Source organism: Silurus meridionalis, chromosome 17, assembly GCF_014805685.1.
Source record: "Silurus meridionalis isolate SWU-2019-XX chromosome 17, ASM1480568v1, whole genome shotgun sequence".
Taxonomy (NCBI): Eukaryota; Metazoa; Chordata; class Actinopteri; order Siluriformes; family Siluridae; genus Silurus; species Silurus meridionalis.
This window is the reverse complement of record NC_060900.1, coordinates 8,413,532-8,438,878: the sequence shown is the minus strand read 5'-3', so window position 1 is coordinate 8,438,878 and position 25,347 is coordinate 8,413,532. Positions and strand designations below refer to the sequence as shown.

The 25,347-nt window shown below is 36.6% G+C and overlaps 1 protein-coding gene across 34 annotated transcripts in view; it reads right to left on the bottom strand.

The window, feature by feature from the left end:
* The window catches only part of cacna1db (calcium channel, voltage-dependent, L type, alpha 1D subunit, b), a 116,858-nt gene that overhangs the window by 9,725 nt on the left and 81,786 nt on the right, over nt 1-25,347 (bottom strand). For 9 of the 34 annotated variants that reach the window (XM_046871569.1, XM_046871573.1, XM_046871576.1 and 6 more), the window contains 24 exons: nt 25,131-25,257; nt 24,842-24,971; nt 22,027-22,086; nt 21,894-21,953; nt 18,716-18,822; nt 18,373-18,460; nt 17,787-17,894; nt 17,659-17,711; nt 16,611-16,757; nt 16,271-16,472; nt 15,827-15,985; nt 15,566-15,676; nt 12,900-12,983; nt 10,016-10,051; nt 9,200-9,328; nt 9,014-9,079; nt 8,770-8,861; nt 8,390-8,549; nt 8,183-8,310; nt 8,004-8,100; nt 3,938-4,040; nt 3,221-3,322; nt 556-689; nt 52-168 (listed from right to left, as the gene is read on the bottom strand). In XM_046871569.1, coding sequence (XP_046727525.1) covers nt 52-168; nt 556-689; nt 3,221-3,322; nt 3,938-4,040; nt 8,004-8,100; nt 8,183-8,310; nt 8,390-8,549; nt 8,770-8,861; nt 9,014-9,079; nt 9,200-9,328; nt 10,016-10,051; nt 12,900-12,983; nt 15,566-15,676; nt 15,827-15,985; nt 16,271-16,472; nt 16,611-16,757; nt 17,659-17,711; nt 17,787-17,894; nt 18,373-18,460; nt 18,716-18,822; nt 21,894-21,953; nt 22,027-22,086; nt 24,842-24,971; nt 25,131-25,257 — 2,600 coding nt within the window. Of the gene's footprint in view, nt 1-51; nt 169-555; nt 690-3,220; nt 3,323-3,937; nt 4,041-8,003; nt 8,101-8,182; nt 8,311-8,389; nt 8,550-8,769; nt 8,862-9,013; nt 9,080-9,199; nt 9,329-10,015; nt 10,052-12,899; nt 12,984-15,223; nt 15,308-15,565; nt 15,677-15,826; nt 15,986-16,270; nt 16,473-16,610; nt 16,758-17,658; nt 17,712-17,786; nt 17,895-18,372; nt 18,461-18,715; nt 18,823-21,893; nt 21,954-22,026; nt 22,087-24,841; nt 24,972-25,130; nt 25,258-25,347 lie in introns of all 34 variants that reach the window. The other 25 variants (XM_046871580.1, XM_046871593.1, XM_046871603.1 and 22 more) reach the window with 14 other exon arrangements.

Below are 25,347 nucleotides of genomic sequence, written 5' to 3'. Positions count from 1 at the left end.
TGATCATTTTATATTATATTTATAATCTATTACAAAATCTATTACATTTACCCGATAGATATCTTCTTCTTCATCTGGGTTAAAGTCTACCAGGTCTTCATCTTGTAGGTCACAGGATATGGCTCTGCGAATCTCAGGGCCTATATCATGCAGTGTCCGCAGACCAGCCTAGCATGAAACAGACACATAAAATACACATATACACACACACACACTAAGCTAGAAAATGACTTTTGGTGGGTTTTTTTGTTGTTGGTTTTATTAATTAATGCAAATTTTTTTAATCAAAAATAATTCCTCACAGGAACGAGTCAAATGAATCACAAATATAATGACAATTGTGGTTTAGGGGTGGCATAGACTCTCTTCCATTTCAGTCCAGACACTAGTGATTCTGGGTAGCTGCCATGTGATTGGGAAACTCTAACTGAAGAGTAGGAACTGGCCTTGATTATATTAGTGAGAAAAGTGTGGCTGCAATACAGTCCTGCTTAATAATTACTCAACAGAATAAAATGCTAGCAGTTGTAGCTCAAAAAAGAGATGCTGTCTCACCTGTAGCGCAATGGCGGTGTTATGACTGGAAGGGTTCCGGCCCACAAGGCCTAGCTCTTTGCGTTTCTTGAATTTCCTAAAGTAGTCCTGTATCAGGAATGTGGCATAGAACTTCCCCACTGTTACTTCATCATCTGAGTGAAGTGAACACACTTGGTCAACACCACGCTGGGTCACTGTAACGTTTTACTGTAACATGTTTCATAAGCTGAGCTTGTCATGTATGCTTTAGATACAGACCTTATATTACTGTCGAAAATGCACAGGCATTTGCAAAAAAACCCCAAATATGTCTTAAAGGAACTTTTGTCTCAAATGTTTAGCTATGTAATCCAATAAAATAATCCTACTATGGTCAAAAGTCATAATGAAAATAAGTCATACTGAAATGGAGAGTTTTAAAAAAGTTTACATAGATCGCACTTGTTGCTGTTTATAAAACTTTATAAAAACAACTCTTAATAATGTTTTCTCTTACCTCTAAAAACTATGCATTTCTATTTTTATTGCACTGATATTATTGCGTAAAATAAATCAACAAAAACAAAAGAAAATATAACCAGTCCTGTAGCAATTACATCTGAGGCCAAAAATTCAAGCTTACATTTACATATACCGACTTTCTCCTCAAACAGTATGGAAAATTCAAGAAATTGCTGCAATGACTTGTTTAAAGCTTCTGATTGGCTGATGGAATAATTAGCAGTTAATTAGGAGTGTACGTTTTTTTTTGTGTTTAACGGTTAGTGCATGTTACCATTGATGCTTTCTGGAGATTTAAGCAATTTAGCCGAAACTTATTTTAAGTAGATCTCCACTAGCTTGGTATCTCATAATTTTCAAAAGCCAAACTGAGGTTTACAGGTTATCACCAGCTTTTTGGAGAGCTGTCTTTGGCCAGTTGAAGCAATAATTTAATCATTCAGCCATATCAATCAGCTCATTGTGTTTACAGGAGGGATCATGGGTGAAGCTGTTAATCTAAAGAACACCGGTTAAAGTGTGAAGCATGGGGGTGGCAGCTTCATGTAGTGGGGGTGTTTTGCTGCAAAAGAGAGTGAGTTTTAAAAACAAATGACATCATGAAGAAGAGAAATAATCTGGAAACACTGAACAACACCTCAGGCGGAAAAGTCACAACTATGTGTTTTAGCAGGACACTGATCCTAAGTATATCTCTAAACAAATCTAATACATTTAATAGATGAAAGCTGAAATAAATCTGATTCTTAGCTAACTGACTTGCTGCAGAAAATGTATAATGACATCAAATGTGTGGATTTTGAATGTCTTTAACCTATTTGCATTAAAACTATATTCTAAAAAGCATATTCTGTATAGCCTGAAATATACAATTGCTACTTGGAAAAAGTATTTTAAAATAGGTCAATCATGCAGTTTCTGCAAAACAACACACTAATAAGCTGTTATTTTGGGGGTGTTTAATTGGAAATTTTTACTATATAACAATAATTGATCGTATTTTTTTGTTTGGACTGATTCAAATGTGTATTATAGTATTATATAGTCAAAGACAAACTAATTGCCAACTAAATATCCTAACAAATTATTTTAATCTACAAGAATATCAAGTTATATTTTTACTAAGTACACTAATTGGCTATAGTTTACTATTCATTTTTATATTATCCCCCCACCCCAAACAGAAGCAGTCTGGGAGTCTGGGAAATCATTCAAGGGCACAGTTGTATAAAAAAAAAAATGTGCCTGTTCTTCGGAGTGTTAGTGGTGATGGATTTTGTGCCAGTGAGAACTGGCAAAAAAAGGAAATATCCTATTTATTAAGTTTGCATCAGCAAATTCAAGCATCTCAATTTTCTCAGAACAAAATACAGATAATAGTCTGATTTCCACAAAGAATATTTGGGTGAGTTAAACAAAAATTAGCAAACAAAATTGTACAGCTAACAATCGTTAAGATTAGACTCTAGGACAAGCACTGCATTGTTTTAACGTGTCATAGTTTAATGTGGCCAGCAACACACCTGCATATAAAACAGGCCCAGACCAAATAATGAATAATGCAAAGCCACAAAGTTAGGTTCTCTGCTCCACTTCATTATATTGCAGTATCCAAGTATGAAATAAAATCCTTTTCCTTATTTATCTGCTGTTACAAAACAAAAAATAATGATGGTGTGGTGTGATGATGTGTGAAGGCTGTGTTTTAAATGTATATTAAATGTCATAGCAAATCACCGAAGCATTTTTTTTCTACTAAAGAAAGGAGTCCATAGCTATGTTAACCTTGTTACAGTAATTGAAACAGCTGTAAAACATGTTTTAACCTTTTCAAACACATTCTATTTACCTTCTCCAACCAAAATATTTTCTGCACATTTAGCCTCATTTTTTTCTTCACCAAGTGTTTAGTATTGTACTTTTAAAATCGTTTTGCAAAAATCATGCTCTAGCACTGGGTCAACTCAAGACAGACTCATCCGCTCAGGAAACAATTATACAGCACTTGAACCCTGTTTTTGTCGTGTCGTATTTTGCTCATGTACATCTTTTACTATTCACACATAACCTTATCTCTAATTACAAACCATACTTTTGTTAATGTGTTAAAACAGTAGGATTGGAATAAATAAATAAATGGTAAGCCTGCATGCATGCGTATTTGTGATCAGATATGTCTAACCTCCTGCAGGTGGGACCACTTGATCCAGGAGTTTTGAACTAGTTCTCTTCCAGATCTTCTTGATGACAGACCTCAGTTCCTCATTGGCTTGTTCCAAATTTCCTAATAGACACAATTTTTGTTTCACAAACACACAAAAACTTGACTTTGAGTTGCGTATTATAATTAAAATACTGTAATAGGTTTATTCTGGATTCCTATATAGTGTGGACGTTTAGAGGTTTGGAAACCAGTCTTGTCTTGTGTCATTTCTGAGACATATGTATGTTTCTTATAAAGTACTTATGTAAGACAGAGAACAGGAGAGAAGCCTGACACCCACAGTCAAACATGGAGGTGGAAGCATAATAGTTTGGGGTTGTTTTGGAGCAACTAGCAAAGACAAATTGGGCAAGATTTATGAGAGGTATGGCAAAGTATTTCAGCTGAACCCATTTTTAGAGAAACTGTTTCTGGATGCCAAGAGTGTGTAAAGCTGTTAGGATTTTTAAATGAAAATAAAGTTTAACATTTGTACATTTATATAATTGTTGGGTGAGAGTAAATCTTCCAATAAGGACTTATTTGAAATTTGAACTTAATGCTCTTCTTTCCAAATGTGCTGGTTTGTTTCCTATTTTATGATTGGATTGTGTTTTTGTTAAGGTTTTTTGCACTTATAGGCTACTACAAGATGAAATTCCCTAGAACAGAAAGAGACCATAATGTATCTCTCACCTTCAGTTTTGATCTTCAGAGCTGTTCTGACCAGAGCAAAAAGGGTGGCATTAAACATGACAGTACCGTCGCTGTTTAGAGGCATGTTCATGGCAACCAGCCTCTATAAAACACAAATCATAATTCAAAAGAAAATTTTGTTTCAGATTATGTCAGTACCATTGTGAGTGTGTGTTTAGGTGCTACAGTAAAACCACATTTCAGCAACCATTTTAGTATCTTCTCAAGGGACAATACTATAGAAATTAAATTGAATATATTTTAGAGTAGTCAATGTGCAGCTTGTACAGTACAGATTTACTGTCCTCTGAAAATAACTCAACATACAGCTATTATTGTCAAAATAGCTGGCAACAAAAGTGAGAACACCCTAAGTGATATCAGCTGTACCATGTAACCATGCAAAGCCACATGTCCTATTCATGATGTTCATGTTTTTGTCTGCTTGACAGGTGTATCTTGTATTAGAGCAGATAAAATTGGGTGCTTTGAGTACAATCCTCTCATACGAACCACTGGATATTCAACATGGCACCTCACTGCAAAGAACTTTCTGAGGATTTGAGAATTAGAATTGTTGCTCTCCACAAAGATGGCCGAGGCTTAAAGATCAGTAACATCCTAAAACTGAGTTACAGTACAGTGGCCTAAGTCATACAGAGGTTTCCAATGTTGGTTCCACTTGGAACAGGCTTTTCCAAGGGTCCATCAAAGAATGTCCTCATGCTGTGAATCAGGTGCAGAAGCTGGCTTCAAAAATTAGATGCATGAGCTACCGGAATTACTTTAGAGGTTGTAGAAGCGGAAGGTCCGCTTGTTCGGTGCTCAGATCATATACCACACACTGCAACAGCAGCTGGCCATCGTCCCAGAAGGAAGCTTCTTCTGAAGCTGGCTCAAAAGAAAGCCCGCAAACAATTTGCTGGAAACAACCTGTCAAAGAGCATACATTACTGGAACCATGTCCTGTAGCCTGATGAGACTAATATAAACTTGTTTTGCTCAGATGGTGTCCAGCATACGTGGTGACCCCTGGTGAGAAGTACCAAGAGAACTGTGTCTTTGCATACAGACAAGCATGGTGGTGGTAGCATCATGGTCTGGGGCTGCATGAGTGCTGCTGGTACTGGGGAGCTGCGGGACATTGAGGATAACATGGATTCCAACATGTACTGTGACATTCTGAAGCAGAACATGAAGCCCCTTTGGGCCGAACGGCAGTTTCCAAAATAATAACTCCAAACACACTGCCAAGATGACAACTGCCTTGCAGAGGAAGCTGAAGGTGAAGTTGATGAAGTGGCCAAGTATGTCTTCAGACCTGAATCCTATTAAGCAGAAGGTGGAGAAGCGTCTTGTGTTTAAAATCCAGCAGCTTTGTGATGTCATTATGGGGGAGTGAAAGAGGATCCCAGCAACAACCTGTGCAGCTCTGGTGAATTCTATGCCCAGGAGGATTATGTAAGTGCTAAATATTAATAGTGCTCACAAATATTGACACTTTGGACACAGTTTTGAAATGTCCACTTAGGGTGCACTCACTTTTGTTGCCAGTTTAACCAAGCAAAGTTGCTTTAAAAATGTAAACTGTTGATGTTCACAAATGCTAATAATATTAAACTTCATTACTAAAAGAACGACAAGCAATTTTATGTTAAGTATATGTTTATACTCATTCAAAGAGTTTTCTTTATTTTCATGACTATGAAAATTGTAGATTCACACTGAAGGCATCAAAACTATAAATTAACACATGTGGAATTATATATGGAATTATATACATAACAAAAAAGTGTGAAACAACTGAAAATATGTCATATTGTAGGTTCTTCAAAGTAGCCACCTTTTGCTTAGATTACTGCTTTGCACACTCTTGGCATTCTCTTGATGCCTACTTTGAAGAACCTACAATATGACATATTTTCAGTTCACTTTTTTGTTATGTATAAAATTCCACGTGTTAATCCATAGTTTTGATGCCTTCAGTGTGAATCTACAATTTTCATAGTCATAAAAATAAAGAAAACTCTTTGAATGAGCACGTTTACAACATATATGTATAATATATAATATATTATTAAATTAAATGTCCACTTATGCTGTGTATGGACATATAACCCCTAATTTAATTTATATATATATATATATACAGTGAGGAAAATAAGTATTTGAACACCCTGCTATTTTGCAAGTTCTCCCACTTAGAAATCATAGAGGGGTCTGAAATTGTCATCGTAGGTGCATGTCTACTGTGAGAGACATAATCTAAAAAAAAAATCCAGAAATCAAAATGTATGATTTTTAAACTATTTATTTGTATGATACAGCTGCAAATAAGTATTTGAACACCTGAGAAAGTCAATGTTAATATTTGGTACAGTAGCCTTTGTTTGCAATTACAGAGGTCAAACGTTTCCTGTAGTTTTTCACCAGGTTTGCACACACTGCAGGAGGGATTTTGGCCCACTCCTCCACACAGATCTTCTCTAGATCAGTCAGGTTTCTGGCCTGTCGCAGAGAAACACGGAGTTTGAGCTCCTCCAAAGATTCTCTATTGGGTTTAGGTCTGAGACTGGCTAGGCCACGCCAGAACCTTGATATGCTTCTTACAGAGCCACTTGGTTATCCTGGCTGTGTGCTTCGGGTCATTGTCATGTTGGAAGACCCAGCCTCGACCCATCTTCAATGTTCTAACTGAGGGAAGGAGGTTGCTCCCCAAAATCTCGCAATACATGGCCCCGGTCATCCTCTCCTTAATACAGTGCAGTCGCCCTGTCCCATGTGCAGAAAAACACCCCAGAACATGATGCTACCACCCCCATGCTTCACAGTAGGGATGGTGTTCTTAGGATGGTACTCATCATTCTTCTTCCTCCAAACACGTTTAGTGGAATTATGACCCAAAAGTTCTATTTTGGTCTCATCTGACCACATGACTTTCTGCCATGACTCCTCTGGATCATCCAAATGGTCATTGGCAAACTTAAGACGTGCCTGGACATGTGCTGGTTCCTTCCGTGCCATGCATGATTTCAAACCATGACGTCTTAGTGTATTACCAACAGTAACCTTGGAAACGGTGGTCCCAGCTCTTTTCAGGTCATTGACCAGCTCCTCCCGTGTAGTTCTGGGCTGATTTATCACCTTCCTTAGGATCATTGAGACCCCACGAGGTGAGATCTTGCATGGAGCCCCAGTCCGTGGGAGATTGACAGTCATGTTTAGCTTCTTCCATTTTCTAATGATTGCTCCAACAGTGGACCTTTTTTCACCAAGCTGCTTGGCCCAGCTTGCCTTTCCTAGCCCTTTCCAGCCTTGTGGAGGTGTACAATTTTGTCTCTAGTGTCTTTGGACAGCTCTTTGGTCTTGGCCATGTTAGTAGTTGGATTCTTACTGATTGTATGGGGTGGACAGGTGTCTTTATGCAGCTAACGACCTCAAACAGGTGCATCTAATTTAGGATAATAAATGTAGTGGAGGTGGACATTTTAAAGGCAGACTAACAGGTCTTTGAGGGTCAGAATTCTAGCTGATAGACAGGTGTTTAAATACTTATTTGCAGCTGTATCATACACATTAATAGTTTAAAAATCATACATTGTGATTTCTGGATTTTTTTTTTTTAGATTATGTCTCTCACAGTGGACATGCACCTACGATGACAATTTCAGACCCCTCCATGATCTCTAAGTGGGAGAACTTGCAAAATAGCAGGGTGTTTAAATACTTATTTTCCTCACTGTATATATCTCAACCCTATTGAACACCTTTATAGAATGAATGTGAACACTGACTTCACCCCAGGCCTCCTCATGCTACATCAGCACCAGACCTTGCTAACACCTTTGTAGTTGAATAAGCACAAATCACTACAAGCACACTCCAAAATCTAGTGCAACATCTTCCCAGCGGCATGAAGGTTATGAGAAAACGTTTCCAGCTTGTACAGTATGTACTTCTTTAGATTTAGGTTTCATATTTGAATGTGTCTGCATTTACACATTAAACATTTTCATATAAAAATTCATATAATTTGACAGGTGTTTGCACGTTTTTTTATTCTCACCTTACATGCCACCCTATGTGGGCAAAGTTTACCGAATCCCAGTGGTGGCTGAATCCTTCGCAATAATGTCACAACATCCAAGTGTTTAATCCTGCCTCTGAGAAAGATACACACGTAGTGTAAGTAAAGAGAAAAAATACATACAAGTTTTTTACAACGAAAAATGCTGGGGAACTCACTTGGCCTCTGGGTCATATTCAGACCAAATCCTCTTGAATTCATCCAAGTGATGTGGGCCGAGGATTGACCAGTCGCGTGTCAGGTAGTCGAAATTGTCCATGATGACGGCCACAAACAAATTGATGATCTGAAAAAGATATGTAAGCCTCTACAACAAAACTGCAAAGCTGCATCATTTAAAAAAAAAAATTATGTACATTTCATACCAAAAAAGCACAGAGCATATAGAAGCTGATGAAGTAAATGATTGCAAAACCACTGCCACATGATTTCTCCTCTCCAGGCGTGATTTCAGAATCAGAGTGACACTGTTTAAGAGGCAAACATGCCAGCATAATTTCCTGCCAAGCCTCTCCTGTAGCACACCTAGAGAGAGAGAGAGAGAGAGAGAGAGAGAGAGAGAGAGAGAAAGAAAGGGGGTATATTCACAATCCATTTTGTTAGAAACAGCTGTACACTTTTTTGAATTTTTGCACCAAGAGAACCAAGAGATTTTTTTTATTGAGAACAGTTTCTGTGGATTTACACATAGTGGTGCAAAATACAAAATAAAAAGATTGATTGCACACTCGGATTTGCTTTGTACCTAAACAGCAGGAGGACAGCTTGTGGAAAAGTCTGGAAGTTGTTGTTGCGATTAATGTGCGAGCCATCCATCAAGGCAATCTTCCCGAACACCTAAACCACAAACAATGCATTTTAACATCATACTGCATGTAGACCTTCTGGAAATCAGATTCTGTGCTAAACTGCCGATCCTACAAAGTACCTCGTACCACTATCAAACACAGCATTTCTATACGATTAAAACAAACTTTTATTTTTTTAACCTGCATCCCGATTACTGCGTAGATGAAGAAGAGCATGGCTATCAGCAAAGCGACATACGGCAGAGCCTGAGGGGAAACACAAAGGAGAGGTAGAAAGGAGATAATCAGCGAGGCTAATTATATCCGTTCACCACCACTGTTCGTGTTTGCGATGTGGTGGTGGATGAGGCACGCCAAAAAGCACACCTGAAATGACTTGATGAAAGTCCATAGTAGTGTCCGAATGCCCTCTCCTCTGCTCAGCAGCTTGACCAAACGCATGACTCGAAACAGACGAAAGAATGTGATGGAAATTCGTCCGCTATCCTCAGTGTTCTAAAATCGGGATAAAGTAAGTAAGAGAATGCAAATGGCAGAAACAAACAAGCAAACAAACACACAGACACAGACACACAAAAACTTTATCAGAAAATGATAAAGTTAAAATGGTGATGGGAAATGTATGTCATAAAGGCACAATAAGTCCACTTTAGAGCATACAAATACCATCGCTGTGCTCTTTGAATAGAAGAGAATACAAATGAGAAATCAATGCAGTGTTTTGTGAAGCACTTATAAAGCGAGTCTGTTTGCAAAGGCTATATCTGAAATATTACAAACAGAGATGCATGCAGAGATCATCCACATCTACTAAAAACCACATGGACTCCATCTCCCATGCATCAGCTACAACTCTCCATGACTTCGGGGAGGTCATTTTTTTAACATGCATATCGTGGTTTTGGTTATTGAGGCATCTCGACATTCTTTATTCTCATTCAAATAGAAAGCAATAACCTTTCAATAATTGCATTACAAAAAATTATAGGACAATACTTCACTCAAAATACTATTACTGAATGGCACTTAAAGAAAGTTGAATGAAAGCTAGTGAGGGCGTATTATCTTATTACCACGTGTGCTACATGACCCTGCTAGCTTTCATCCATTCATAGCCATTTATAGCTTTGCTGAATGAAGCAGTCCTTTTAAAATGTAACACCAACAACGGAGGCTTCTTACCCCTCGCTCCACTGCCACTACAGGAGCTTCGGTCTGCTTTAAAACCAAAGTACTGAAGTTAGCAACTCCCTACAGCATTCCTTTTTTTACTCAGTAAAAGCTAGCAATAACAATAGTTTAGCCTGTTTATGATGAAATTCGTCATGCGTGAGTAACAACATGCACACTACCGAAATGAAATACTTTCTTAACCTAACCTAACCTTCAGACGTACAGTTGAGTGCAAAGGTTTGAGTTTTTTCCCCCCTAACAATGGCAGACGAATTGGAAATGTAAAGGAGCAATGTGTATTTTGCAACTAGACAACAATGCAAACTACAGACGAATTAAAGAAATGAATTAAATTAGGCTCTGTGTATCAGGAGAAACAGAAAAATATTTAACCTATTGATCATGAGTTCTGTGAGCAACACTATCATAAGGGTCTGTAAGCTCATGAATAAGGATATGTGTTTTACATTGTTACACTGCCCTGTTTGAAGAATGCAGCTAACTAGCTTTTTATCCTTAATGCTCCTGAGTTGGTAGCTGCTGTATGATATCTGGTCAGTAGGAAAAAAATGTGGAGAAACTAGAAGATATTATATTAATGAAAACGTAATCATAAAGAAATACATTATTTATAATCTTAACATCAACTAACAAGACACTGTCTTTTGTTACTTGTGCTGAAAATTTTTACTAGGTCATTTTTTAAACATGTTTTTGTAATAAAACATCTGTCATACATAATGCACTATGTCTTGTTGCTATAAATGCCATTTCCTTTTCTTCATTTTGTCCCAAATGTTTAACAAATTTTGCACTTAAATGTAGTGTGGGAATACTAATAGTTCTACAATACAGCAAAGATTTATATTTGCATATCTATATATAGACTGTATATATACAGGTGCATCTCAATAAATTAAATATCATAAAAAATTAATTCAATACAAAAATTTAAACTTGTGTATTATATAGATTCATCACACATATACTGGTATATTTCAAGTGTTTATTTCTTTTCATTTTGATGATTATGGCTTACAGCTAATGAAAACCCAAAATTCAGTATCTCAGAAAAATTGAATATTGTGAAAAAGTTCAAAATTGGATACTCGTGGTGTCACAGTCTAATCAGCTAATTAAATCCAAACACCTGCAAAGGTTCTTGAGCCTTTAAATGGTGTCTCAGTCTGGTTCAGGCTACACAATCATGGGAAAAGACTGCTGACTTGACAGTTGTTCAGAAGACGATCATTGACACCTTGCACATGGAGGGTAAGGGGAGGGGAGTGGTTGCTCAGTAGTTAAGGTGCTGGGTTACTGATCGGAGGGTCAGGGGTTTAAGCCCCGGTATCACCAAGCTGCCACTCTTGGGCCCTTGAGCAAGGCCACTTTTTTCTCCAGAGGCGCCTTATTATGGCCAACCCTGCGCTCTGACCCCAGCCTCTGAGCAAACTGGGATATGCGAAGAACAAATTTCACTGGGCTGTAATGTATATGTGACAAATAAAGGCGATTCTATTCTAGACACAAATCCAAGCACATTAATGAAAAGTTGAATTGAAGGAAAAAATGTGGTAGAAAAAGGTTAAACGAAGCCCATTCAAGAATATGGGGGAGATTCACAAAGTGTGAACTGCAGCTGGAGTCAGTGATTCAAGAGCCACCACGCACAGACATATCCATGGCTACAACTGATGCATTACTTGTTTCAAGCCACTCCTAAACCAGAGACAACGTCAGAGGTGTCTTACCTGGGCAGGGCACAAAAAGGACAATGGTCAGACTCAGTGGGCCAAAGTGGTCTTTTCAGATGAATGATTTTGCATTTTATTTAGAAATCAAGGTCCCAGAGTCTGGAAGAAGACAGGAGAGGCACATAATCCAAGTTGCTTAAGGTTTAGTGTAAAGTCAGTGTTGGTTTGGGGAGTCATTTCGTCTGCTGGTGTTGGTCCAATGCGTTTTATCAGGTCCAAGGTCAGCACAGTTTACCAGGAAGTTTTAGAGCACTTCATGTTTCCCTTTGCTGACCAGCTTCATGGAGATGCTGATTTTAATTTTCAACCGGACTTGGCACCTGCCCACACTGCCAAAAGTACTAATACCTGGTTTAAGGACCATGGTATCCATGAGCTTGATTGGACAGTAAACTCACCCAACCTAAACCCCACGGAGAATCTATGTGGTATTGTAAAGAGGAAGATACCAGAAAACCAGACACCAGGAGCCCCGACCGAGTATTGAGTTCTGTACATGTTCATACTTTTTAGTAGCCCAACATTTCTGTGTTAAAAATATTTTTATTTATTTATTTTTATTATTGGTCTTAAGTAATATTAAAATTTTCTGAGATACTGAATTTTGGGTTTTCATTAGCTGTAAGCCATAATCATCAAAATTAAAAGAAATAAACACTTTAAATATACCAGTCTGTGTGTGATGAATTTTTATAATACACAACTTTCACCTTTTTTTATTACTAAAATAATTCAAGTTTTTAATGATATTCTAATTTATTAAGATGCACCTGTGTGTGTGTGTGTGTGTGTGTGTGTGTGTGTGTGTGTGTGTGTGTGTGTGTGTGTGCGCATATATGCGTATATACATTTGCTCTAGAAATGTGACTTCAGAAAACACACACTTGCAACATATGAATTTAACATTATAGTGCAAAGCATGGGAGCATTATTACACCAAATCTGTGAGTGCATTTGTAGAGCCTTGCAGATATTTCACAGCATTGTTTAGAATTGTTTATCCAAATTCGGATGCAGAAAAACTGGAATATTCTTTATTTGAACTATTTTTGGTGAGGCTAGTGTCTGCTAAGAAAAGCCTGCAAGACCCTTCACACAGGGGGAGGATTCAGCCAAGCAAACAGGTCACCACTACTTACATTGATCTCTGTGATTGCAATGTCAACGACGCTACCAACAACAATTAAGGCATCAAACGTGTTCCATGCATCGGTAAAATAGTGCTGCTCGCACCCACCAAACAAGAGAGGGGGACAGGAGTAGAAAGAAATTGTAAGGGGTGGGGTAGAAAGAGAGACACAGAAAAGAAAGCCAAAGTTATGATGGTGCAGCCATTGAAATAGAGTTGAAAAGGGGGGCACTGTGATTCTACACATTAACTTTATAAACCTTTCTTTTTTCTTTTTTGGTTAAATGCTAAGATGCAATTGCACTGTAGTATATTACACTTTTATTACCTTAGACACATGAAAGAATCTGCTATATTACAATGCTGTTGAAATCTCTATTCTGATTGGGCAAAAGATGTGTAATATATAATGATTGGGCTTCTATACATAACGATTTCATGAAGTTGGCTCCTGTTTTAAGATACATTTTTAAGATATAGCACTTGTAGCACACTTTGTCACTACATATTATATGACTTTTTGTAGGAAAGTTTTCCAAACTGATTTTTAGTCTAGTAACTTCAAAACAGACAAAAAATGAGAATGGTGAAAAAGTGAGTAATTTTCACTGCTTTTAAGCCAGTGAAATGTTCTCAAAGTATAAGCATGGGGTCTGTTTTTTTTTTTTTATTATTATTATTATTGAATCACTTAGTTCATTAAGTAAGCACTCCTAAGCATTAGCAAAGTTTTATATTGCTTATTTTATATACTGTTAGTTGTGGTACACTATTTTGATTGGGTGAGAGATGTTCCAAGAGTGCCTATATTTGCTATAACTGCACTGGAATATTTCATTATGTATATCACTTCACTTCTAAGCCGAAGTGTTGGCAAAATCATGTGAACATGGTAAACTAAATTTAGACAGGAATATATCATCTGAGTTAAAGTATGAAAACTTGTCAGATGATAATAAAAAATAAAGAGGGAATACCGACAAATAATTGGGAACCAGCGAGCCAACAACCTGCTATAAAGTAAATTTGGCTTCTTTGCAAATTGTATCCAATCACAAACCGATATTGTGTCCCAAATGCCACTTACTTTCTATTAATTTCATGTTTAAAGAAGTGTGGTATAAAAGCAAAACACAGTTATAGTGTATAATATTGCTACCGCTCTGATCCAGCTGTAGGTAATCACAACCATGTTGCTGAATTTAGTCGAATATGGCATATGTTGAGCGTAGCCTCAGTTTTGCTTGTGCAATATTGCTCAATCGAGTTCTTATAGTTATTAAACTGTTTGTCTGGTTTTATTCAAACAAACCAAAAAATGGTGATATGGACCTAATGGAAAGAACAGAAACAGAAAAATAGCCCCAATAAACATCTTAAATATTACTGTACACATTTATAATAAAAAACATGTATGATATACAGTGTCTGTCAATTTTTATAACATTAGTCTTTTATGTTTTCTGAGACACATGCCTTTTTTTTTGTTTATATATGCAACCAAGTAGGTAAAAGGCAAAAGACATTCTGGGTAAAAGGAATTTTAAACCAACATGGCTACCATTCCATACTTCAGAGTCAAGCGGTTTGTGGCTCTGAGATAAACTGGTGATGCCAGGAGTGTGTAAAGCTGTTATTCATTCTAAAGAAGGATTTATTAATGAAAATCAAATTGAACATCGTACATGTATATATTTGTTTGCTTGAAGTAAATCTTTATAATGTTAAATTACCTTTGTTGCCTATAAAGAAAAGCAACATGCATGTATCTTAAAAACAATAAAAGATTTCCAAATTTATAACATGTGCTATAGATCTGTTATGATGGAAATTGAGGAAAGCATTTTACATTGAAAGGTTGCAAATACATCACACTGAACAAAAAAATGTAAAAAGTGTTTTTGCAGTCATTGTGTTAAATAATGAACAGAGATCTATGTATGATGTGTTACATAGTTACTGTTACAGTTACCACCATGTACACTGTGGATGTGCAGTATTATAAATCCTGTTACAGTTTTAATTACAAATGAATGTACATTCTGTTTAAACACAGTGCCCCCCCTCAATCAGAGCATGGTTACCATAGATACAGTTTAGTTAGATTAGACTTAATCATGAACAGCTAAAGAACATTTGGACACATTTGCAGCCTGGATCTATGGTGTCTGCTCTGGTGGTTAAATTTAGTATACATAGAATTTGCAGAGGTGATATACAGTACAAGGCCTGTGCCCTACATTGACAAGCCCAGAGTGAGAAAGGGGCAAGAGGATGAGCGGAGTTAGGGGAATAAGGGTCGGAGTGAGCACGTGGGGCGGGAACTGTACTCACATCTACCTGACTCAGAATGATGTGTACTACGCTGCCAATCACGACCAGGGCATCAAACACATTCCAGGCATCGCCAAAATAACCCTAGGCAAAGAGGGTTAATGTCCAGCCGGGAAGGAGGGAGGGGAGGGGAGAATGAGGTGCAGGAGAATAAATATGGAGGGATTAAGTCAACAGATCTTGGGACAAATATACAAAACTAAGGGAACCTCTGGAATCTGAGATGAGAGGGAAAACCTAGAGTCTTCCAGTATCAAAACAGAACACCCCCTCTAATGATTAAAATCCTATTCCTGGGATGCATTTTCTAGCTTGTAACGATAAAAAGTCTCTGTGTCATACCCTAGGTTTGAAGGCGATGAGTTTGAGAATCATTTCCACTGTAAATACTCCTGTGAACATCATGTTGAGGATGTCCATGGCATAATTAAAGCGGTGAGACTGGCCATGATGCTGTATGAACAGTAACAATGAAATTATTATATAGAAATGAATATATATTTAACATAATGGTACTCATTCCTACACTGCAGGACAATTGAAAAGTTGCATTTTGACATTCTGAATAAAAGACTAGACATTAAGGAAATATATCCTCCTTACCTGTACGGCCAGGCAGAGTGTGTTGAGGATGATGAGAATGAACATGACATATTCAAAACCAGTGGAATTTACCACGTACCAGAACTTATACTGGTAGTGGTTCTTTGGAATATATCTGCGCAACGGACGAGCTTTCAAAGCATACTCCACACACTGACGCTGTCGAGGACAAAACAGAGGTCAAAACACAAACTAAGCAAAATAACTGTCAAACAGTTTAAGGTTGGAAGAAAAAAGACAGGAAAAGAGATTAGAATATAAAAGAGGAGATGGGGAAAAGGAAAAGAAAAGAAAAGAAAAAGGAAAAGAAAAGAAAAAAAGAAAAAGGGAAAAGAAATGAAGAGGATAGAAAAAGAAAAAAATAAAGAAAAGAAAAGAGAAGAAAAGAAAAAAAAAGAAAAGAAAAGAAAAGAAAAGAAATTAAAAGAAAAGAGATCTTCAGACCTGATTCTTGTCCAGTTCACAGTTTTTGTACTCTTTCTCTCCCTGCTCCTGGAAGGTGACGATGACAAAACCCACAAAGATGTTCATCATAAAGAAGGCGATGATGATGATGTAGATGATGAAGAAGATCGAGATCTCGATGCGGTAGTTGTAAATGGGCCCCATGTTTTCTCGGTTTGAGTCTATAGCTTTGTATAGGAGGCTTAAAAAAGGAGAAACAAATAAAAGATAAAACAACTAGTCCAAAGCTGCATCTGCATTTGGCAAAGCATACTAAATAGTGTATGTGACTCTATGAGTGCATGTACATGTGAATTTTCTAGCAAGAAGGTGCTCTTACTCTGGCCAGCCCTCAAAGGTCGACACAGTAAAGAGAGCCATCATAGCATGCAGAACATTGTCAAAGTTGAAGTCACTGTTTAACCACTTTCTCTCCCGCACTTGTGGCAGTGCATTATCACCAATACTGTACAGTATGAATGTCCCCCTGTAGAAAGCAAAGAAGAGGGTCAGCTTACATACATACAGGGTTAAACAAGGTATAACACAACGCTACTATCCATATCTACATTCCAAATATTTATTTACACATTGTGTTTTGTATCTCAAGTGTGCATATCCTACATCAGAAGGTAGCATTTATTAAGCTAATTACTCAAAATATATAATAAACTAAAACTAATGGATGTGCAAATATTATTTTTTTGTCAGATTTATTTATTGCAACTATTAATTATAACTAAATGATCCAGATTAAAGGTGTGGAGTTGATTTCATGTGGTAAATTGACATTTTGCAGTAGGCAGTCTAAAACCATCTGGGACATTTTTAACAAAAAGGAATACACTGGCTAGCATAGTAACACAATAGTCCCTGAAGACCATGGAAGACCTGAACTGGATGTCTGCAGGATTTTTTTCTTGATGAAGAAAAAACACTTCACAACATCTAACCATGTGAAGAACACTTTCAAGAAGGTAGGCATATCACTATCAAAGTATACAATCAAAAGACACATTTATGAATGTAAATATAGAGGTTTTTTATTTTATTATATTATTTATTTTATATATATATATATATATATATATATATATATATATATATATATATATATATATATATATATATATATATATTTTTTTTTTTTTTTTTCCCCAATTATTTTTGAGCCTGGGAGGTACTATGGCAAAAAATGTGGCTGTGATTATTATTAATTATTATAAAAGTTATTATTTTATTTAAAGAATGGCTGTAATTCCCACTGAATAAAAGCTGAAAGTTGACACAATTATATCTTGATTGCTTTGTTTTAAATCCACTTTGTTGGTGTGGAGAAAAAAGAAAAAGAATGGACCTGACTACAATTCTAGACTCTTAGCACTCACTTGCATTCTGCTTCACTGGATTTGGCGTCGTCTGTACAGCGGTAAAACTTCCCCTACAGAAAAACGGACACTGTACGTTATACCCTAATTCAAAAGATTACATACATTACAGTTTTTGATTAATCTACCTTAAAGAGCTGCACCCCAATACAGGCGAACATGAACTGCAGCAGAGTGGTGACGATCATGATGTTGCCGATGGTTCTGATGGCCACAAACACACACTGCACCACGTGCTATAAAGAGCAAATTGCATGAAATTCACATTCAGAAGGTTTATTTATTGTGTTCATTTTAATTTAGATTTAGTTCAGTAAAGAAAACATAAACGATAGTAAATCAAGTTCTTATTAAACAAATACTAACAGAAGAATATGATGTGAAAATTAAACATACTTTTTGGTGAGATTTATGGGAGATATCGACTTAATTCGACTTAAATGACAATAAATGGAAGAATAAAACCATTATGCAAATGTGCATTATATTAGTCAAATCTCTGGACTCAATAACATGCAAAATGGACAAAAAAACTACTTATTTATACCATATTTAATGCATTACATACAATTAGTCATCAGGCATGCTAACTATAGATTGCTAGTATTGTATTAGCCTCCAATAATGGGTAGTTTACGGCTGGCACATGCTTATACTCCAAAACAGCTGATCTCGACAGATTTTCTGTTTTTACAATCCGAGAGCTGGTCTTACTTTCAGTCCTTTGGCCCTGTTGATGGCTCGAAGAGGACGAAGCACTCGCAATACTCTTAGAATCTTTACAACAGAGATGGCTGAGGACCTGTGGACACAACACACACACCTCACAACATACTCTTCTGTTTAATTTTCTTTGCAGTTGAAGTTAAACAAGAAACTCACATATGTCTGTATTTATTAATAAAGCATAAATAACACCTTTAAATAACTCTAATAAATCCTTTTTCCTCATCTCATACACAGCTCATGTAGTTGCATTAAGCAATTTTAAGTGTAATTTTTAAATATTGCTGTTTCTTTGCATATTGTTACTGTCTTTGTGATGTAAGGTACATACTGTATGCCAAACGACACCAAAGAGACTCCAACAACTAGCAAGTCCAGCAGGTTGAAGTAGTTTCTGCAGAATGCTCCTTTGTGCAAGAACGCACCATAGGCCGTCATCTAAATGAAAATGTCACCAGGTTTAAAGAACGGGTCAAAATAAATAAATACATTATAAAGAAAAAATAACATTAGATCAACACAAAGTACTGCACCCTTATGCAACAGCATATACATGTATAAGCCTCTCAAGTATGTGTGATTAAGTGATATTAAATCATTCAGGACAGTGTTATTGTTTTAGTTGGATTACGGTTTTGCCTCTGAATACTCAGTGGAATATTAAATTTTTCTTCAATATCAACATCAAGCTACGGCAACTGTGTAATTACAACAAACATTAATTTCCTGTTTGCCTTATTGCAATTCACAGACCTTCCCCATAACCCTGTGTTCACACTGGCAGCCACACAACAAAACAAAGTGGTTGAAATTAATGAAGTTGCAATGACAGCTGGCGATTTTTGATCAGCAGCTGGTCAAATGGCTGGTAAAATGGACATGAAGAGCCCAAATGTCATTGAAACAGCTTCTATCCAAAGGCAATTTTCTGTTTTTAACAGGCTAGCTAGCATTCAGGAACCACTATACTGCTGACCTGCCAGTTAGTAGCAATCCTGCAAATCCTATTCTGAATAATTGTAGTAGTGGTTCAAATGGTATAATTTTACTGTTAAGATGTATCATTTCAATAATAATAATAGTATTGCTTTATTATAAGTAATTGTTCATTACTATATTTACTATGTGGACAAAAGTTTTGGGACACCTGACTTTACTGGCCATATATGGTTTTTCACCAAACCTACCACAACGTTTTAGGCACACAATTGTACAGGATGCCATTGGAGACAGTAGAATTACATTTTCCTTTCACTTGAAATTCTCCAGACCTGTTCCAGAATGGCAATGCCCCTGTGCACAAAGGGAGCTCCATGAATATATACTTTACATGGGTTGGAGTGGAAGATCTTGGGTGGCATCTTACAGCACCCTGACTTCAAGCCTATTAAACACGCTGACTGCACCCTTAACCTCCTCACCCTACATTAGTACCTGACTTAAACCCTTGTGGCACAAATCTCCTTCACCACACTCTAAGATCTAGTGAAACATCTTCCCAGATGAGTGGAGGTTATTATAAATGCAAATGAAAACTAATTGTGAAATGGAATGTTTAAAAAAGAACATATAGTCAGGTGTCCACAAACCTTTGCCATTATTTATTATATAATGCAATTACTCCAATAAATGTGTTATATATTCCCAGTATATAAAAATAGTAATTGTGCTGTTTTGTCTAAGAGCTGTGTGTTGAATGCATCATGTTGTGACCAAACGCCAAGTACACTTTGGCAAATAGGATTATTTTGATTCTGACACTAGTAGACAGCAATGCACTACATGGAAGCATTTTATACACAAACAATTTCATGCCTGCAAATTAGAGGATGCTCTGCATCAATGAACATTCGTTTGTATGAATATGCCACTACCAATGAAAACACCGTGAGGTTTTCACCCAGCAGTAAACTAAAAACAGCCATTAGTGGCAAGAGCAATTAGAATGATTTGTGCAGATCAAGAACAAAACTTGCTGCTCAGGTAAACAAAGGGTAAGGCCAAACATTGCTTCGTCCTTTTCCAAGTACAGGAAACTCTTGTTTGTAGTGAATAGGACAATGGACAGTGGTGGTTCGATGGTTATGGCTCTGGTTTACTAATCATAAGGTCGGGGGTTTAAGATCCAGCATCACCAAACTGCCACTGGTGGGCCCTTGAGTAAGGCACTTAATCCTATCTACACCAGGGGCGCTTTATAATGATTGACCCTGTCCTTCCTAACATCGCTGGGATAAGAATTTCACTGTGCTTTAATGTACATGTGACAGTTAAAAATCCGCTGTATCGTTTAATATCAACATGTTTTATAAGGGAAATGTTCCTTTAATGGACAAGTCTGACAATATGACTGCTCAGTTCATTTTAAGATAGAATCTACTGAGTCATACTTCTAAGCATTTCAGGGTACAGAAATATAGACTATGAGGTTGATAAGTGGGCGATAATCGTGTAATAGAACACTACAGCTGTAACTGTTGATCACTAGGATTGTCATGTAAGATTATAAGTCTTTCTTCTAATGTTAATTGCTAGTTGAGATTAGGAATTCATTGTCATCAAAAAAGGACCAGGGCAGATTTCCAGTTTCACAACAGATTGTGCCTTGTGAAGTATGAAATGACTTTCGAATCCTCCGAAATCCACCAGACGAAACACCACTCAGAAGGTCGACACAAAAACAATTAGACAACATAACACTCTGTCCAAGCCAAACAAAGGGGGGCTTTAAATCAGCATTCTACTATTCACCAGGCAATGCAGGCAACAACAAAAAAAACAACAAAATAAGGCAAACCAGACAGTGTTTTCAAACACAGTCTCAAAAATCTTCCTTGAGTGCTATAGTCCTTGTGATAAACATGCAATTATTTTTTTTTACAGAAAAGGACTGGGATAATAACACAAGACAGTGAACATTCATTTCGTACAGGATGACAAAGTAGTCCATTCAATCTGAAAACACTCTACTGGGAGAACCTCTGATTCCAGAAGAGCTTTTTTTTTTCACTTTTAATGCGCTGAAGTACAGACAAAATTGCAGATGCGATGTTTCATGATGTGCATGTGCATGAATACGTTTGCATGAATATGGCATTTATGGTAATGGACACCATGCAACCTCTTGCACCGAAGCAAACATCTCACAGTAGGCAAACCTGAAGCTAATGTTTAAACCCTGACACATGTTTAAAAGAAAATAATGGTTTCTATGCTGCTACGTTTGGGGTGTTGGTTTAAAAATCAGATTTCCACATTTTATTTAGTCATTTTACAATGCACTATAATAACCAACCCTATTGCCAGCAAATTACAGATCTTATAACATAGGACTATTTGACTTTATACTATAACACATAGTTGAACACATGCCAAACGGGAATGATTTTTAGATATCTTATGAAGAGGAGTGATGTTACACAAACAAGTAACAGTGCAATGGCCTCAGTGAGACGACTTGACAAAACGGTGATGCAGCAAGGCCGACCATGCCAGGGAAACGAGTTTACCTTTAATATGATCTCAAAGGTAAATATACTAGTGAAGACATAATCGGCATAGCCTAGGACCTGTGGAGGCAAGAGTCATACCATTAACAATGCTAAGCTAGTACAAAACATCAAGGCATGGAAAAGCATTTACCTTCAGTAGGATCTCTACTGTAAAGATAGCTGTGAAGGCATAGTCAAAATAACCAAGAATCTGTAAAAGGGCAACATGACAGTTAAGTAAAGACAACAAGTTGCGGTTTTGGTGACAAGTCTCATTTACAGAACTTTCTCCTTACCCCTGTGAAGTTAAACAGCCATGCCTGTGGATATCTAACTAGAGCAATGAGGCTAATGTAGATAACGAATAATGAAAGTCATATATAGTGCCTTGCATAAGTATCATTTCCCTGCTTTGAAAATCAGTGACTTGATGCCCCTTTACACAACGCTACATTTTGCAATTTGAGCTACAACCTGGAATTGTAGAACCCTTTAGGACCTGAGAACTCCAAATGGGATTTTTAAATGGATTGCCACTGTTCTACACAGCCAAGATGGTCCCATTTAAAGAAAGTCCACATAGAACCTGTGGAAATGTGAGAAAGGAGATCAGCTAATGTACAGTATGTTCCTTTCCAGAATTATTAGCACCTTTGTGTCCTAGCAGTGGCTGCCCTTTGATAAGATTTTCTCATCTAAGATATATCTCCAGCTGTTTCTGAGTTACCCCTGGTATTTCAGGTGCCTTTTATCAGCTCACAGACATGAAAAAAAGAAAGCAGGGTATATTTATGCAAGGCAATGGATATGCCCACACGATGTCAAAACATCTAATGTGGCTCAGGATACAGTAATAGAAATCTGTAGAAATGTACAAAAAGTCACCAAGTATCTGAACTCAGTGAGTGTAACAAACTGCAGGTTATGGTTAAGAATAGGCCAGATTTTGCAATGATGTCTACTAGGGGTGTAACAGTACACATATTCGTACCAAAGTTTTTCGTTTCAGGGCTTTCGTTTCAGTGCACACGTGTACCCAATGCAATCCTTTCTACAGTACATGCTAAACATAGATCAAATTAAAGTTCCCTTAGGAACGTATTTAAAGGCGGACCGCAAGATTTTTTCTATTTTTAAACTTGAGAAAATAGACAACAATGCCATAAGTATAATAAAGAAACTAGCTTCTTACTCCGTACCGGAAAGATTTGTTTTGCGCAAGTAAGAAAACGCTAAAGAATCCATAGCGCTAACATTAGCCACTAGCCACTTCGCTATGGATTCTTTAGCGTTTTATGTCCAGCTTCAAAAATTTCTCTTAAAAGGAGAAAATCTTAACAATTCCACATATCGAGGGAGTGAGTGAATGAAGTATGAAAGGAATAAAGACATTTCTTAAAGTATGCTGAAATAAGCAGAACAGTTAAGTCGATCATATCGTTAGAAAATTGAATATTAAATGTAAAACGAACACACACACACACACACACACACACTTAATATACACATCTGTATTACCCAAATGGGGTCTAACAAATGTAAACTATTTAATTGAATTGTTTTATTTATTTAATTTTATTTAAGCAATTTATTTTGTTCCAATTTAATTCATTACTCAATGTAATCAATATAATAAAAAAAGTGTATTGCATTAATTAAAATAAATAAATAAATAAATAAATAACATTGCATTTTATTTAATTTAAATATGTGTGTGTGTGTATATATATATATATATATATATATATATATATATATATATATATATATATATATATATATATATATATATATATTTATTTATTTATTAAATTTAACCAAGCAGGCATTTTATTTGAAAGTGTTTTTAAAATGTAAGCTGTTCAAATATTGCTGATCACAAATGTTAATAATAATAATAAACTGCGTTAATAAAAATAAATAAAAAACAAGCAATTTTATGTTTTGCATTTCTTCCCCTTAACCGTACCCGAAATTGAACCGAACCCTGACTTAAAACCAGAGGGGAAAAAAGTGAAAAGTTAATTTTGTGTACAGTTACACCCCTAATGTCTACACTAAAGAGTCTCAAATTGTGGTCCAGGAACTATCCCAAAGCATGAAGGTGGTCTCAGTGGTGAGCCTGGTTTTATTTATGTTGACACAGGGTTTATGGAATGAATTTATATAGTTAAAGAGGTCCCAGACTGCAAAGCATTTGAGAAACCTTGCTTTAGACAACTGAGTAAAAAAGTAAGTTAATACAGAAGATATAAGTTACAGGTAATAGTGTAGTTGGCCTGGCAGTGAGTCAGAATTGTAAGGTGGAGGATCTTTTGGGGCGTGGCATGGAATTGTCAGGTGACACCCATGTTTTGATTGCAGAAATGTTGCCACTGTCTTATGCAAAATGAACATTTTGTGGTTGCATTTAAATGAGTGATGTTGACAGCACACAACCCCAGGCCACAATATTTGAAGGCAGAATTGTTCAGACAATTAATTCATTAAAACCATTTATTGAAACAATTATTGCATAACTTGAATACTTTTGAATCAGATATTAGAAGATTTGAGCTTGTATTCATGTAAAATATTCTGGGTAAGATAGATTTCTCTTAGTTGTTATCTACATTAGTTAAAGAGCTCCAGTACAAATCTACAGATTAATATTAATATCTGAATAACTACAGTTTGGGGTAAGTGGGAAATTTTTGTAAATTCCATTTTTGAATAAACCATTCCTTTTAAACTGCATGAAGAAAGTTCATAAGCCATTTGTTTCCAGGTGAAACTCTGGAATGCTTTTATAAAGAATTCATGGTGTTAGAATTAAGAAAATCAATATATATAAATGAATACAATACATATGAATATAAAAATTTAAATTAAATAAATGCCTTTGAGCCTCTTTACTTTTACAGATAGATGGCATTCATCTACTTGTTTTGTTAAGGTTTCTGAAAGTACTTAAGGGAAGATCTTACGATGTTCCGTGATGAGGTGCTCCGAATGGGGTCCTCGGCTGCCAGCGAGAAGGAGCTGAGCATGATGAAGACGAGGGTAATGTTGGTGAAGATCTGGTGGTTGATCAGGCGATAGCAGCCCATACGGAATCTGTGGAAAAGTAATGTAATGTATGTCCCCCTCCAGAACATATAAACTGCCTTTTTTGTCACATATACTTGTTAAAAATGTTGGACAATGAAAAATGTTTGTGTAAAAATTCAGACTGTGTGAGTGTGTGTGTAATAGCTTTGTGTGTTCGTCTCTCACGGATTAGTGTGGCTAAAAATGAAGAAAGCGGTTCCCTCAGGAATTGGCTGGACCTTCTCTTTGAGGCTAAAGTCTGACAGCCTCTGGGGACGGGGTTCTGATGGCACATCTGGGTCATCATCCACCTCTGTATATGCGTGCACATACAGTATCAGGGAGCATGTCTTCAAGTATATCAGTATATCTTTATAGTGCTAAGTTAAATCCAATGAATCAG